This window comes from Ambystoma mexicanum, chromosome 3p (genome assembly GCF_040938575.1).
Source record: "Ambystoma mexicanum isolate Mex_15411 chromosome 3p, UKY_AmexF1_1, whole genome shotgun sequence".
Taxonomy (NCBI): domain Eukaryota; kingdom Metazoa; phylum Chordata; class Amphibia; order Caudata; family Ambystomatidae; genus Ambystoma; species Ambystoma mexicanum.
In genome coordinates, this window is record NC_090925.1 from 27,743,137 (window position 1) to 27,760,308 (window position 17,172).

A 17,172-nucleotide genomic window follows, 5' to 3' on the forward strand; every position below is an offset into this window, starting at 1 on the left:
TGGACATCTCAACTTCTCCTGGCTGGCAGGCCAGTTTTGTACCCTAATTAATCATTGATCCATTGGGATTAGTCTGAAATAGTGGATTACGATGTTTCCTGGCCTTTTTCTGGGTCATGAATTTCATAGGAGGGGGAGGGGGTGGCAGCATTCCGCATCCCTCTTCAAACCGCATCCGGCTGCACCGCTGACTGTTGTCACACTGCAGTAACAAGAGCCGTTCAAGATGCCACCAACCAGCACAGAGACCACGATTCTTGGCCCTCAGCCACCACGCTGGGCAGCCTGCAGACGTCCGCCCATCTTCACTTGCCGCACTTGCCGAACTTCCTGCTGCCTGATACCCGCTGCTGTCTCCCACCACTAACTCTGTCTCAAGGGCTGCAAAGCCCCCTGGAACCGCCCCAACACTGTCCAGCACCAAGAACTTCTTCAGCACCAGGTACATTGTGGTTCTGACCCCCTAGTCCTCTCCGAAGGCCCATAGAGACAGGTAGAACCCTTTGCCCCCTTGATGCTGGAACCGAATAACCTTGAACAGTAAGACTGTTTACTTTACCAACTACCCTTCTGTCAGTATCAAGAGTGCGTCCCTTTCCTTTGTGAAACTGTTTGTCCTCTGTGTTCCTTTACAGGGTGGTCGTATTGTGCTAGAACTGTCTTTTGTGATAATAATAAAGTAGATATTTGTATACAACCTTGACTGGACAGTCCCTTTTATCATTGGGTAATAATTGGGTAATAATTGTATTTTCGCTGTGTTGCAATTAACCAATGATCCACAACCTTGTTGACCTAAGCCTGCCGTTCCGTCCACGTTACTAAAATTGGACAAGGAGGTCTTATAATTCACTTGTATTTCCAATCTGTTTGGATCCCTTCTGGTGTACTAGAGGTGTGGGGCTGATTGATGGTTTAGAAACTGATATTCATCCCTGGACCACTGGTGCCCCAGAAGTTGATTCGTCACGAAGGTAGAAGGGGCATGTGCCCTGGGCCCCCTCCCTTGCTGGTTGTTGGGGGTGTGGGGCACGTTGTTGCTTGATTGAAAGCACTCAATGGCCATTTTGTGTACGAACCTGCAATAACACATACCAGGATGTTTATGTTGCACTGCGGAGGCCTAATCCTGCTGACAGAAGTACATTTTGCTCGGATCAATTATTCCTATAATGCTTTTTGTGTTCACTTTAGTACACACAGTTTGTCCATTTATGAAAGCACAACTCCTGTAGTATTCACACCTTTCCCTAGGGAATGCACAGATCACGTGGCATACCGAAGGTTGAAATGCATATTGATACATTTGAGTTCCACGATCGCTCGGAAGATTGCTCAGTTTGTTAAGCACTTGCTATAGAGATTTGTGTTCATATGCCAGATCACAGGAACATATTCCAGCAAGGCCAACTCAGCCTTTAATGTGCATGTAAACACTTAACTGTGTGCTGCACAGATATGTAACTGTGATTTGTGTACTTTCCAAATCCGTTCTTAAAACAATAGGTTATTATTTGAGTGCATGAAAGTGAAACATTCACAAATAGTTGCACATTGCTGCATGATAAGAACTGGGAAACAATGTGGTCCAGTGCATACATTACAGATTGGGCTCAAATCTCAGCTTCACCTCTTAACGAGCGTGTGTGATCCTGGGCAACTCATTTAATCTTGTTTTTCATAATTAGTCAAAATTGCCAGTCTGTGAACCTTAGAAAATTGTTAGCACCTAATAGTCATTTTGTTCTGAGGATCTGCCCTTCAAAAAAGGTCTAACTCGTGTAACCGGCCACACTGTTGCTTTGTATATGATAATAGTGGCCACTGATATATTGCACACCACAGAGTCTATTGTTTCTTCGCTGACTAATAGCAAAACCATAGCTTTATTTTATATCCACATTCTCTGCAATCTGTCTACATGCATGAGCACTTTTGCATTTAGTGAGACTGCTAACCTGAGTCTTCGGGGGTATCTGTGCCCTTTTCATATGGCTACTTACCTCTGCCCTGCCTCTGAACTACACCTTTCCCGCGGCTGGTGTAACTAAAACGAGTCCTGTACCTAGGCCTGAACACATGTACCCTCGTCATGGACTGAACATGTTGCCTTCACATGCTGCTTGTTTATTACTCGGATTACAGCAAGTCTGAGCTGTAGAAAAGGGGGGGGCCCAAACCTTTTTGAAAATGACCAGCACGCATCTTCTGCGCACTCCCTTTCCCTGGAACTATGTGGGGGGAATTCAGTCCCAGTGCTCTGTGCACGGGCCGAGAGTTCAGGGGAGAGCTACTAGCCTTCCCTGGGACATCACATGGCGGTATCGATTTCATAAAGCTTCAGGGTGCCAGTGTAGCTCATTTTGTCTAGTGAGGCGCTAGAAGCACTGACCGTTTCCTTACTACCTAGGATAAGGTGAGTATTCAGAACACTCAATCTACCAACTTCTATGGGGCTGAAAAGCAAAACGCCTTGACGAAATTCAGCACACAGTTGGGCCTCATTATGAGTTAAACGGTGCGTGAAAATACGGCGGTAATGCCGTTTACCGTCCTATTACTGCACTGCCCAACTACGCGTTTCGGGATAAGGTGGAGGATAAAACCTCCAGCAAGAAGCTGGATATATTTCCGCCCCCTTACTGCTCAAAATCAGCCAACTCAGCAGAATTACCGCTGGCGGCAACAGCACCAAAATCCCCTATGGAGTCAGTTGAACTCCAATTAATGGGGACTAACACCACCCATGGCCACTTGTAATCCAGCAGTAATACCGCTGGATGAAAGGGCAATAACAGTAATACCATTTGGTGGTATTTCTTGCAGATTTACCACCCAGATACCACCAAACATCTAATGAGGCCCAGTGTGCGATACTGTACACTTGTATGTATGCTTCTTTGTGCTGTAACTCACAGTGATATCTATAATTAGAATTAGAACGAAGAGTGTGGAGTCACAATTGGAGTACCTGTGCGCTAGTTATCACCAATATGATATATCATCGGAAAAATATATATAGGAAGGAAGAAGTGTTAGCAGCAATCCAGTTCCCACCGGCCAATCCACACAGGCCGGTAATAAAGTAACAGTTATATAAAAAAGGGGGGGGGATAGGATTGCGCTCAACACTATTACAATTTGACAACCAGAAATCAAAATACAGTATTTTAATAAAGTTGATTAAGTAATAAAGTTGATTGAAAGATAGCCGACACGTGTTTCGACACTCGGGTCGTTTTCAAGGCCTTCAAAATAGTAAATAACAGCTGTTATAGCAATATCCTGTTCAAGGAAGAACTCCCATCAGTCCGGGTGGGTTATGTATGGGTAAAAAAAAAATATCAGAAGCCACAAATGTCCGGCGTGAAAGTAAACTCGGCTAATCGAGAAAGGATCCTAATATATCTGGACAATTCCAATCAACCGTTTGATACTGTATTTTGATTTCTGGTTGTCAAATTGTAATAGTGTTGAGCGCAATCCTATCCCCCCCCCTTTTTTATATAACTATAATTAGAATTACCCAAACATCAAAAAGAAATCAATAAAAAAGCAAAAATGAGGACAGCTTAAACCAGCAGCTAAACAACGCAGACCGCCGCGGGCGCTTGAAAAAGACATGCCGCTCAAAACCACAAACATACTGGACTAGATGTCCCGAAGCACACACTCTTTAAAGTGTGACGCCATCTCGTGTCGGTAGTCGGATGCTCCTGCAAACACGATGCAGGTGGCATTCAGCCACTACTGGCCCAGGATCTCGTGCTGGCGCCAGAAGTTGCTGCCCTGATAACACGTGCACAGGCGCCCCGAGATAAAGGGAAGGGCCTGCCTTCCTTGTGGGGAACATGCCCTGCAGGGCAGCCAGGAAGCCTGGTGTGCAGTGCGGCTGCTGCACGCCTTGCACCACGGACCACTGCAGTCTGGGAATGGGGCTCAGCTCGCCAGCGATCGCGTGCCCCAACATATGAAGTGCTTTCTACAGTGCCCACGGGACTTCACCCTCATTGGCTGGTCTCTCAAACTATGCAATGCTGCAGAGCACATGGATAACAAAAGGCAGGTAAGAGCACATGGAACATCGGGATACTGCGCTGAACCTGTCCAACTGGTAGGGCTACACTGAGCTGCCAGTTTCAAGGTTCCCATGGGGTAGTGCTCATGTGGCCCAAGTAGGGGAGCAAGGAGCTGCGGTGGGAATCAACATAGCAGGCTTCCCACTACAACTACATGGAGTAACAATACTCAGCCATTACACTCTCGGTGTGACGCGATGCCTGCTGCTCGTGCGGACTTCGAGCTGCCACTGCAGCTCTTCATTATGCTGCCACATGCTTTTTAGTTTGTGTCAATTTACATCCATTGACCGATAAGAAACTGTTTATGGTAGTGTGTTGATTGTGGGCACTGCTGGAGTTCAACACATGAGCGCAAGAATCTGCATGTTATGGCTTATTTTTAGAGCACACAATTCACAAGTGTTTTATGATTAATTTTATTACTGCTTAAACTATTTTCCTGCAATAAGTTGCATATTAGTTTTCTTAAAATCCAAACAGATTCTTAATTGATTATATGTATCAGCAAATTGAAGATCTCTTAAAATACAATAAGCAAGAGGCCATGTATTGAAGGGGATGACAGTTTGTGGCCATGTATTGAAGGGGATGAAATCCGGCACTTAAATATTGTACATTATAAGGACATTGCGAGTCACCGCGGAGGTCCATGCCACTATTTGGTCTCAGAACGACATGGTGACTTGCAATATACTAGGGGGTATTTTACCCCATATTAAGTACCCACAAATGCAATATCTCCATGGAAACCTGTGCATATTCCTCATACTCCATTCTACCCGTGCCACCCTCGCTCACCCGTAATAAGAATCTGACATCAGTGCCCAACCAGGGCTTGACTCTAGCGTTGGATAAGCAGGAGCTACAAGCAGCTCCTGGGTATCCAGTAGTGACCGGTCGCCAGGAGCAACTACTGGAGAACGAGGAGATCGTTCATAGCGGTACGCCAATCTAACTTCCACATAAAACGCAAACATAGAATTGCACCCATTATTTATGACCTCTTAAGTTCACACGTATTATAGATGTGTCCTAATGTTTATTGTTTTGTCCCAAACGCACAGAGTTAAATTCACACAGTTGTGTTGGTTTGGGATTAGTTAGCCTACCAAACATAGCGCCTGGTAACTGTTGGTTTTAAGCTAACCCGACTCTTATAGGCTATACACAGGAGGAAAATAGCTCCCAACTCTGCCCAATGTGGTGCCCGGCCCGACTGTCATAACCTGCTACATTTGTAACGGGTATTATGTTTGCATTGTGATGTCACAGGGCCTGCCTCGAAAGACAGAGAAGAGTGCCAAAGGCTGCTCCTTCAATAAATGTCCAGGTGGCACTAAAAGAGACACTGTGTCGACGAGGAGAGGTAATTACTGATGGGCCCATTGGTCAGCACTCACCCTCAAAGACTAGTAATACAAGATAGCTGCACCATGCGAGGCCAGAGTGCAGGATTCACATACTCCGGCAAGAATTGATAATCAGGACTCAGTAAATTGGCAAAGGGAAGTCTGTTTAATGATACATACATCAGCTTATGGAAATCAGCAGCATCACGAACACCTGCCTCACCCCGACTTCCCCGAACTTTAGTCAAACAGCCTCTTTTATGGGCAAAATCCATCATCATGGACGTCTAATTCTACAAAAAATCATCATGCAATACGATTGGTTGAGAAAGGTAACTTAAGTATAGGTGCCATATCTGTATATGACAATAGAGCATGCGGATTGGATAACTCTTATCTGGTGGGCGTCTAAGCCCATCCCTCTACAACACACGTGATTGAAGTCACTACAAGTATGACGTCTCATTGGTTACAGTGCCTATAGGACCCTAGATTACATGGCCCATTGTGATTGGGCAAGTTACACCCCTAAACATAAATCCCAGCTTTTAATTAGCAGCATGCAGAATAGACACCCTGGTGCCTGGTGTCCCACGATTCACCCTGCCTCCCTTCCATCAATCAGTGGTTTAGGGCTATGTGTCAATTAGTTGGCTGGGTATGGCCTCAGATCTGTAGCCTCTTATCAGGACAAGTTATGGCACCCTCGGGTTCTGAATGGCATCAGGCGGGGGTACATCTTCGCGCCTGTCTGGTCACGTGTTGGTTCACCGTGAATCTGCTTCAGTTTCCAACCTTTTGTGCATTTAATTCTGTATGCGCTTGGCCACCTGCATGGGCCTCTCGTATCTTGACCTTCACGGGCAGCTGGCATGCTCCGAAGTTGGAGCCTCGTGAGCTCCTGCTCACCTCCCCTTCTCTGGTTGACCTCGATTTCCCCGGCATTAGCCATCCTTTGTTAAGTTTCGATCCCGCTCCTTTCCTCAGCTTGGTCCTGGATATGAAACTTGGCCAGTCAGGCCTTGGCCGCCTGGGAGTACTTCTGTTTATATAAAATGGAGTCGCACGTGTACATTGTGCTGTATTGAGGTAGATGTATACAGTTGGTACTTGCCGCTCTAACTTCTACTAAGCATTACCAGCAGAATCGATTTCTTAGCATCTTGCGTTTAAAGCTTATTTACACACGTTCAACAGGGTGGTTGCTTCCGTCTTGTCTCATGGCACCATTCTCATACTTTTTTCACTGTGTCACTCCCCTTTTTCCAATACAATTGTCCTCGCAGTTATCAGTACTGGCATGTAAGCTTTCAGTACTCCTTCAGTTCGTTCTTGGAGCTGCTCTGGTCCTCGTCTCATCTCCACTGGTCTTCCATTATGGCTTTCAGAGTCTCTTCATGGACCATGTGTAGGCATTCCTCATCGTTCCGTATCAACGGCTGGTATGGTTGTCTGGTTGGGTACCGTGCTGCCCAGGGTTGCCTGGTTATGGGCATTTCAATAGGTATTGATCTTCTAATGTACACTGGGCAGGGGCCCATTGCAGCCCTTTGTTGATTCAGCTGCTCCTCGTACGTCACATACCTTGGCGAGTACTTTACTGGCACCTCGAAGCGAGGGGCAAGGGTGCAGGCCATGTCTGGGGTCTCCTCTACAATTGGTCAAGAATTCCTCCTGCCTTGTAACACACAGTAGGGGGCACTTCATCCATTCAGCATGACCCGCCCCTTGCAAGTGTGCTGGACAGTTGCACATATTGGAGTCAGTGGCCCTCCCCAATGCAATCACATGTTGGCCCGGGTGCAGCACTTTGCGGCAGGGGAGTGGAAGCAAATAACCCTGAAGGTGTGCAAACATTCTTAATTTAGTCGTGTCATGGTGCAAAGGCTGGGTCGGCCGTGCTCGTTTATACTATGATCTGCTACGAGTGCAACCTAATTAAAAGGAACACGGGATATGCTATGTCTAGAACCCTGGGACTAGTGTGCTGTGCTGCTAATGCTGGGCTACATTCAGTACTGTGTGCAGTGAATGCCACTCACTTCTCTTCCCAGCACAGACTAGAAGCTTGCTCTGTTTCCAAAAGCGGAGCCCACATTGCACCGAGCAAGTGCAGCAAGGTAGCCAAACCCACCCCTCCCTCCAGCAAACCATCAGTATAATGTATACAATGGGTGCCCTGCACCCACCCAACTAAAAGCCCATACCTGGTCTGCCAGTTCTGAATGATATGGTACAGTGATATCAAATCATTTGGCCAGGATCACACAATTTATTTAAGAGGTGAAGCTGGGATTTGAGCCAACATTGACAAAGCAAATCACTGTCATGATGCTGTACCCACAATATACACCAGTATTGCCATTATAGGTCACTTTCATGAAGGTGTGGTACAATATAAGCCAACATTGCCAAAGTAAATCACTTTCATGAATCTGCACCCACAATACATGCCAGCATTTCCCCTATAAATCACATTGATGATGTTGTGCACATGATTGCGGGCATTTCTCAATGTAACCAATGTTAATCAGGATGCATGGACCTTACCCCAGAGAACACACATGGGTATGCCTCTCACTTAAGGCCAACTAAGACATGGTGGTGGCAGAGAAGAAAGTGAGGATTGTCAATCTGCATACAGTGATCCTTGGCAATGAACCATGAAAAAGAATTATGTAAATCAATGGAAATTCTTTAGCAAGTTTGCTCCAGGGACCCCATCTATGCTCAGGTGCCGGCAGACAAGCCGATGGGCACGTCTCAGAGAGGACAGGTGGGCAGTGATGCCCTCTCATCTCCTGGTTTCTCTTTGCAGCACGTCTCCCTAACCGGAGTCTAGAACAGTTCAACGTACACATCTGTGATTACTCTGGCAGAGCAGAGGGCTGGACTTTTGCATCCTGCCGTAAAACACCATGAAAGCAATGCCAACCATTAAACGTGAGTTTCTCAGCTCACCCCACACCAAGGCTTTGCCTGCCAGGGTTTGTTTGTTTGTTTGTTTATTTATTTACAATGCACACCAGACCCAAGGGTATTAGGGCGCAGAAGAAGGAAAAGAGGGCTGTTCAGCTTAGGTTACATTGCTGTGCGATGCAGTACAACATATTAACAAAAAACAGTGCTGGGCTATAGCATACAAATGAACAAAAATTATCAGAGGACATCAAGCAACAGTTATATACAATATATACAATTATACAGATACAGAAATATATACAGTTATGCGCAATAATGGATAATGGTGTGGCAGTGTGGTAGAGGGTCAAACGTCATGCTTCTTAATCCATTGGATGAGGTTGGATCTGAAGCGTGGGTAGGGCATATCTTCTCTTAAAGAGGGTGGGAGTGAGTTCCAGTTTTGGGCAGCTTCAACCGGGAAGCTACTACCATCAGTATTCATATGTTTGAATCTAGGCACTTGAAGTAGATTAGTATTGGTTATTCTGGAAGGGCGGTTAGTGGATTGTCTCCGGAATCTGGAAATAAGGTACTGGGGGGGCGGCTATATGTAGGCATTTATGAGTTAGGGAGGCTGATTTGAGGAGAATTTTATCTTTGGTGGAGAGCCAGTTCTTGGATCTTCTGAAGTCGGATATGTGGGCTTTCTTGGGAATGTTAAGGGCTGCTCTTAAAGCGTTGTTTTGTAGGATCTGGATCTTATTGGAAATGTATTTGTTGCGGCCTATGAATAGGGTGTTGCAATAATCCTGTTTAGATAATACCAAGGCTCTTGCTAGAGTGATGCAGTTGTTAGGTGTAAGGAATGGCTTAGCTACTCTAATTAACTTACACATGTATGCAGAGTTTACTTGTTTTTTGATGGTGAGAGTGGAGTCTAAGTAAAAGCCCAGAGTTTTCAATTCCTTGGCTACTGGGATGTTGTTGTCTATGGTAAAGTTGGAATATAGGTGGCTTAATTTATTGAGATTGGCCGTGGTGCCCAGAATGAGGAGTTCCGTTATATCATCATTCAGGCATAGACCATGGGAAGCCATCCATGCCTGGATGATGAGGTACACTGTATTCACGAAGGCAAAATCCTTGTCGTAATCTCCCGTCAACGGGATGAGGATCTGTGTACCGTCTGCATAGTTAGTGTAGGTGATACCCAGGCCATCTAGATCATCAGAAAAGGTACTTCGTGAAGATATTGTACAGATTGGCCGAAACACATGAGCCCTGAGGCACACCACAAGTGATAGGAATGGGGTCTACGGCTGCTGAAGGTGCGAAGACCTGCATCGTTCTATTATCTAAGAAGGATTGAATCCAGCCCATGGCTTCTATGAGAAGTGGGTGGCCGAGTCTAGGTGGAGGCAGAGAGTCTTATGATCAACAAAGTCAAACATCGCTGAGAGGTCAAGCAGCAGAAGTAGTGCTGTTTTACCATTGTCTCTCAGGGTGTCTATTTGTGCTTTAAGGTCAATCAGTGCCATTTCTGTTCTGTGTTGCATTTTAAAACCTGACTGGCGTACTCCAAGGAGGTGGTTACATTCCAAATATTGTTGAATTTGGAGGTATGCCACCTTGTCCAGAATTTTATGAGGAATTCAGATGTTTCACGTGGCTCTGGTATTAATGGCGCCAATGATAGTTGCAGGGTGTGGTGATCTGAGTGGCATTGGTAGAAAGCGGCAGTGGGCACACAGCAGCCAGCTGTGCCACTGCACCAGCCTCCTGTGACATCATTGCCCCCCGATTTGAGGGTGTGTTTCAAACTATGACATCAGATGTTGCATAGTAAACCCCCTGGGTATTCGCCGCCTTCACGCCGGCTTTGTTGATATGTTAATTGAAGTGGCAGTCGGCCACCCTTACCCAGGCAGCATCAGTAAGGGTATCGTTACGTCTTGTCGCAGTCGGACACTATATTAAATGCAAGTGTCCGGCACAGCCCTGTGTTTACTGCAGTCTGTAGGCTGTCACTTGTCTCCCAGGGCCTCTCAGGGTGAATTGTTTCTCTTGTACAGATGAAATTCCCGAATGAGCATCTCTCTGCATCGAAAAGGAATCTTTCTCTGCTCGTTTTTGGAGGTTCATCTCGCCACACCCAGGTTAATTCGGCATTGTCTGGTGTTAGAAGAGTGTGTTTGCAAATAAACCCTCTCAGCATTGTGGCGCCACGTGGCATAAATAAGAAGGCCCTGAAGTGTCTCTGACCCGGGTTTGGGAGGATAGCTCAGGGGCAATGCGCTTGCCTTGTAAATAAGATGATGCGGAGTAACACCGGTTCGATCCCCGGGCCCGTGGTTAGCACATTATAATTAACTCATTATAATTATAAAGGCAAGACCCATTAAATAATTGCTGCTATGGGTAGATATATGCATCTCTGCTCATCTTTGATACCACTGAAAATTGCACCTCTACTTGATTTTATTATAGAAGGTCATTATGTTTTTAATATTTTTTAAAGAATTATTTTTACCTGGTCATGCTCCTTGCTGCTCTCATCGAACTCCCCTCGGCCCAGTTCTAGTGTGGACTGAAGCCTCTGTAGCTGTGCGCGTGTGTTGTGGTCCCGGGCAACACTGATACAATGCGTGTCTGGCTCCGGCTGCTGTAGGGTCTAGAAGTTAATGGGCACATGCCAGCATATCCCCCCCTGTGTAGAAGCACCAGGTAATGAGGCCCCTCATCGCCTCTATTAGTTATAGTAGCCTTGGAACCTTTTCTGGAAACTATCAGAGTTGACCCGACAATACAAGGCATTCATTCCGGGGATGAACGCGTAAATTTAGCAGCTTGTTCGGATGCTCTTTAGTTCCTCGAATGTCCCAACACTCGTTTACAGAGCCTTCTGGTACCATGACACGCGTCACATTAGCTTCTGGTTCTACATGAAACACTGATAAATCTGAACTATTACCCATCAAGGTCTACTGCTCGAAACATCACATTCAGGCTTATGGTATGAAATGGTGCCCAAATGGCATTAAATATTTGGGTTTACATATCTCCTCTTCTACTAAAGACATTATTAAGGAACCCATAAGCATTGTACTGACGAGAATTAGCGAACTACCTCGTTCATGGTCTCCTCAATATGTGTCCTGGTGGCCTCGTCTTGAGACCAGCAACACGATGATAGTTGCTATTGTCTTGTATGATATGGCATTTATAACGCACCTATACACAAGTGTTTCACTCTATATATGCTGCCAGTGACCTTTCCCTCTAGGTTTTACACAGCAATGGATTCATGTCTGGCTACATTTCTATGGGAAAAAGGAAACCTAGAATTTCACTTGGTAAACTTCAAAGACCCACCCAGAATGTTTCTTTTTGGGGTTTCTGGATTTTAGAAAATCTCACTCTGCATTTGTTTGGAAACAGGCTCAGGTGTGGTTTGCACCTGTAGATTATAACAATGCGCCTGCGTGGTTACGTTTAGAAAATGATATGGTATTCCCGTTATCACTTCTGGATTATTATGCGTTCAAAGCGAAAAATAGATCGATTAAATATGCAAATGTTATAATCTCAGCCCGCCATATTAGAATGTATTTATGTCTATTTATTGTAAGTCCATCTCAATTTCTCTCACAATATCTTTAGTTTAATGACCTGATAGGTGTGAATGGTAAGTCCTTCTTCTGGAGAACATGCCTTTATAAAGGTATTAAATATGTTAATCAATTTTGAAATCAGGGAATGCCACTTACTTTGAATGAATTTAGAGAGACATTTGCTACCCCCTTATCCTATTCGCAATAAAATGCTATTCATGGTCTATTCATTCTTCGGTGGAACCCGGATCTGATAATCTCTCGTGCTATTTCTTTTGATACCACCGCGGGATCATGAATAGCTCCGTCGGCGATGACGCTTCCGAAGGATGAATTTGTCGACGTCCTATCGGTTTTAGAGACTGAAAGGCTGAACTTTTTCTACAGGCTCTGTCAGAGAAATTAACGGCCTCTACTGCCAACCTGTGACATGCCCGTAATCGGTTCTTCTGGTCGCCCGACAGGAGTGCCCAATGACGCCTCCTGATTTGGCGGTGAATGTTGCTGAGCCAAATTCAATGTGTGGTCTGCTGCTAAGAATACATCTATGACAGCGAGCCAATTGCATAATCTTAAGCATAATTGTTAAAAACTCTTGAAGGCAACGAAAACATTATTTATTGAGCTGCAGTTGGAACAAGAACATGAAAGGTTTCGGGAATCTTTTCTTGATGGTGCACAGGAGGCTGCCCAATACTGCCATCAGAATGGGTGTCGCACTATAGGGCCATTCTGTTCAAAGCCAACGGGCTGCCCCCTTTTTCACTCTAGAAATCGTGCAACCCGGACTATTTTCTCAATTCAGGAAGTCCTGTCTGCCATCAATGTTTCTAATCCGGGTAAATCCGCGGGCCGTGATGGTCTCAGGCCAGAAATCTATACGTGGTTCCCGGGGTGGTGGGCTCCAGTTTTGTTGACAGTATACAATGGTATTGTCTCTTCTCTGACTCCCCCGTCTTCTTGGGAGAAGGGCCTCACCAATCCCATCTTTAAGACGGACTCACGTGTAGACCGCCCTATATCGCTACTGGATAGTGCCTCCAAGTTATTTGCCAGTTGTCTGGGGGCCAGGCTTCAGTTGTGGGGGGTGGAAAATAATATACAACGACTCAACGTCATGACTGCAAGAACTGATCACCCAAAAAGTAGAAAAAGCTAGCCAAAGAAAGTGGGTATCCATGAAAGAGGCTGAATTCCTTAATAATGGAAAAACCTAGACTTCCCCAATTCTTTACACTCCCAAAGATACACACATCACAGGTCAAAGCCCCGGGATGCCCTATCGTATGTGGATTAAACTCTGTGCTGGAACCTCTTTCGAAGTTTACACATGCCACCAAAAACCTACGGTGAAGAGTATGACAGCTTACATTCAGGACACTCCCCAAATAATGAAGGACGTGGAAGGTTTAAGTTTCAATCCAGAGGAAGAAGTATTACTGGGGCTGGGTGTGGTGGCCTTAGACACTAGCATTCCACCAGGTACTACCATCCCTATGCTAGAGGAACGGCTGATTTTGAACCAAAGCGGCACGGCGACAACCAGGCTTTCTATCGCCAAATACATGGTACTGCTATGGGGACGACACTGGCCCCAAGGGTAGCAAATCTGTACATGTAGGCTATTGTGGTGAATAAAATTTAATCCAAAACTCATATCCCTTTAAAAAGCACGCCTTTGGCGCAGTTATATAGATGACGTGCTTGTGTTATGGAAAGGCAGTGAAGAAGAGGCCAAACAATTATTTGAATGGATCAATATTCAGGACAGGTATTTCAAATGTACACACAACCTGAGTAGAAGTGCCATCAACTTTCCAGACATCACCATTGGAGTAGACGAGGAGACGAACAAGCTATTTGTCAAACCGTTCCATAAACCGACTGACCGTAACGCACTGATACATTACACCATTTTTCATCCTCAACATGTAAGAGACAATTTGCCTCTAGGTCGGCTTCTAAGATTAAAAAGAAATGGCACAAACCATCAGGACTTCAAAAGAGAAGCATTCTTTCTAAGAGAAAGACTGCATGCTAGAGACTACACCAAAAGATTGTTAATGACTCCAATCAAGCATTCCCACTAAGTCAGTTCCTTGTCTGGGATAGCTCAAGGGAAGCCCTTATTTATATATTTTTATGACAAGTTATAATCTGGATGATGAACCCTTGTATAACGCCCCTCTCTTAGAATCCCCCTGACCCCACTGAGCCAAGAAGTAGGTTTGTTTTGCAAATTAAAAAGGTTTATTTGAAAAATTAAACAATAGATATATATCACACTTTTATAATAAATTAATATTTGATATCACACTTATGAGTATAATGTCGATCAACAATGGATAATGTTATACTAGCACACTTATTTTATTACTTATGAGTTGGTACGGAAAGAACAAGGTAGCTGAGAATACTTTTATGATTTCAAGGAATGCAGTGATGGAAAAATGCTCACAGGAATAAACTGATATGGTTTCAACAAGAGCTAATATGTTCACTTTTCTCCTTGTGGCAATTCACCCCCCCCCCCCCCCATGCAATCTAAGGAGATGGAAGTAAAGCACACAGTTTTCAGGAATACAATCAAAGGCAATTCAGTTCCCGTTCCCCCCAGCAAGCTTAGAGAAACAGGGATGATTTTAACCACAGGCAAAAGTACTTTAAATATGGTATGCAAAGAAGGGAAAAATATGCTAAAAATGATTTTAATTCCCTATAAGAGATTCAGGCTGGGTGATAGATACTTTAAATTAGTTCAGGATCACTTTAGAAAAGCTCTATGAATGATTGTCAGGTTGCAAACGAATTTCAGCAAAGGAAAGCAAGAAGCTGCTATTTTGACAAGTGAAGAAATTTGAGCCAAATCGCAAATCGTGGCACTTTTTCCAAGTGCGTCGAGCGTGATTATGGAACAAGTATAATGAGTTTAGAGCTTGTTGGAAAGCCGGGAATCTTAGCTTCCAAATGAAAGTTAAATCTCATTCCTAGCACAAACGGTTCAAGAGATACAGACGATTTTATGAAGGTAGTTTTTCAGAAATGAAACAATGATTCAAAATGGCAAATGACACTTTTACAGGTTTAAAATCGGAGAAGGGACACACGATTCTATGATGCAGATTTGGACAGGTTAAATGTTTTGAATCAGATTATTTTAAGCTAAGAGATGGGTTCTGCACAGTTCTAGCTGGGTAATCACACTATAAATTTGAAAGGAATATCCTCGTCACAGATCTGGTCAACAAGTTTAGCTGCGGTTCTCTCTGCTCCGTGGGTCAATCAGGCACCGGTTCTGTTCACAGCGGTCTGGTCTGGGTCTCTGGTTCTGCTGGTCTGGATCAAGTGGATTCTGGATACCGCACTGCTTTCTGGGTACTGGTTCTGTTCTGGATACACAGGACTCTTAGCAAGCAGCAAACCGCACAGCCCGGCGGTTGAATAGTTTGCAAAAGATTTTGAGGCCTGCTGAAGAGTTCAGCTCTTTGGAGTTTTTGTTCTGGAGTTAGCCTGGATCTCTGGAGTTCTGGGTTCTGGAGTTCTCTGTCAGCGTGCTGCGCAGGAATTCAGTTGAAGTTTGGAAAATGAATGTCCCTGTCTGCCTTCCAGTGGCTCTTTTTATGTTTTTTGGGAAGTGGGTGTGAAGGCTATCTTCTATGATATGATATGATATGATATGATATGATATGGCATTTGTAACGCGCCTATACACAAGTGTTTCAAGGCGTGACGAGGCAGGGAGGGGGAACAAGGGGAAGACAGACAATGATCCTACTAGGCCAGGTGTCATTCAGATCGCGCAAGTGCAGCGGTAGGGGGAAGGGAAAACGTGCATGGGGAATGCAGTACAAAGTAAGTAGAATAAAACCCACTAAGGGTTCTGATAGGTTGAAGAGTTGTGTGTCAGAGTGAGTCGTCAGGTGTCATCTTTATGGCATACAGAAAGAACACTCCCCTTTGCTTTTACCTTAGAAAATCATTTTCATAACTAAACACATTTCCCAGATACACAAGTGGTTGACATTACATATACACATCATATATCACATAAGGTAGTTTTTGTTCCAGCTCTGATGTTTCTAAGAGCTTGGATAAAGAAATGACAACATTTTGCGCTTTTTGGTTGGTTTTCCAATATTGGATATTTACCAAAAATTACACAGATGTACACCATCTCTCTACACATATTCCAGTAATTCACTGTGTCTCTAGCATAAACACAGTGTCTGTAGTATTAATAATTAGCAGGGTTTTGCCTCAGAACATCACAGAGCGACCAGCCTAGTCTTGAACTGGGAGTGAATGTGTCATTTTAAAGATCCCAAAGTTGTACATTCTGTCATCTGGTTACAATTAGTTATCAGTATTCTTATAAAACATATATTTGCCTTCAGTTCACTTCACTTCGGTGTTTGGGTCCGCCCCCAGAAGATTGGGGAGTCAGATGGTCACATGGCCTTCTTTGCTGGCAGGGCACAGTTTACAGTCAACACCCAAATCAGCATATCCTATTCAATGGAAAGAGTCTATTGTGTTGGGTCCTGCAGGCTGGAGGAGAAACCCCTCCCTCTCAATCAACAGTGCCATGTGATATCCTGCCTTCTTGTGTGGCGTTCTGAGGTGAGAAGGTTTCCCAGCCTCTTGGACTGTTAATTGAATCAGCCTGTCTTCTGGGAACAGCAGGTGTTTCAGAATTTTAATTAACCAAAAGGCTTTGAAGTTTCCAGCTGGCTCAGGATCCTTTTGCAACTCCTGAAGAACAGTTTTCCTGTCAGAGTTTAGACCGCTAGCGCCGGTTTGTGTCCAATGCCGGTCCTGCACCCATTTTTTTAGGAGTTGTCCTGAATTAACTCCATTTCAAAAAAGGGATTTTCTTGATAGTATGTGATCATTGCTCAACATGGCCTTGGTGTGGATTCTGCAGTAGAATAATTTTGTGCCCCTAATTTTAGCCAATTTTGACATTAATTAAAACAGATTTTGAACAGATGGTCTCCTGTATTAGCTATCTTGCAATGTTTGAAATGGGCATTTTAAGCTTGCATTCAGAGAAACAGAGGTGGTTTAAAAGCGCTTTTGAGCTAACAGGCCCTGCTGTTTTTCCTTGGGCACCACCTTTTACCCATGGCGCTTCCGGTCCATCACGCTCGCACTGGTGGGTGGCAGGTTAGGTGACCATTTTGGTGTGCGCAAAACTGCACGGTTCTCCTAGATTCTGGCGCAACG

General features: G+C 44.6%; 1 protein-coding gene across 5 annotated transcripts in view; it reads left to right on the forward strand.

Moving 5' to 3' along the window:
• Positions 1-17,172, forward strand: part of LOC138580092 (kell blood group glycoprotein-like) — a 537,793-nt gene that overhangs the window by 62,724 nt on the left and 457,897 nt on the right. Inside the window, exon 1 of one of the 5 annotated variants that reach the window (XM_069650371.1) lies at positions 3,900-4,066. The exons of 3 other annotated variants lie outside the window; for them this stretch is intronic. In XM_069650371.1, the coding sequence (XP_069506472.1) occupies positions 3,971-4,066 (96 nt within the window). In that variant the 5' untranslated portion in view covers positions 3,900-3,970. Of the gene's footprint in view, positions 1-3,899; positions 4,067-17,172 lie in introns of those variants that run through there. One more of the 5 variants, XM_069650370.1, reaches the window with a different exon arrangement.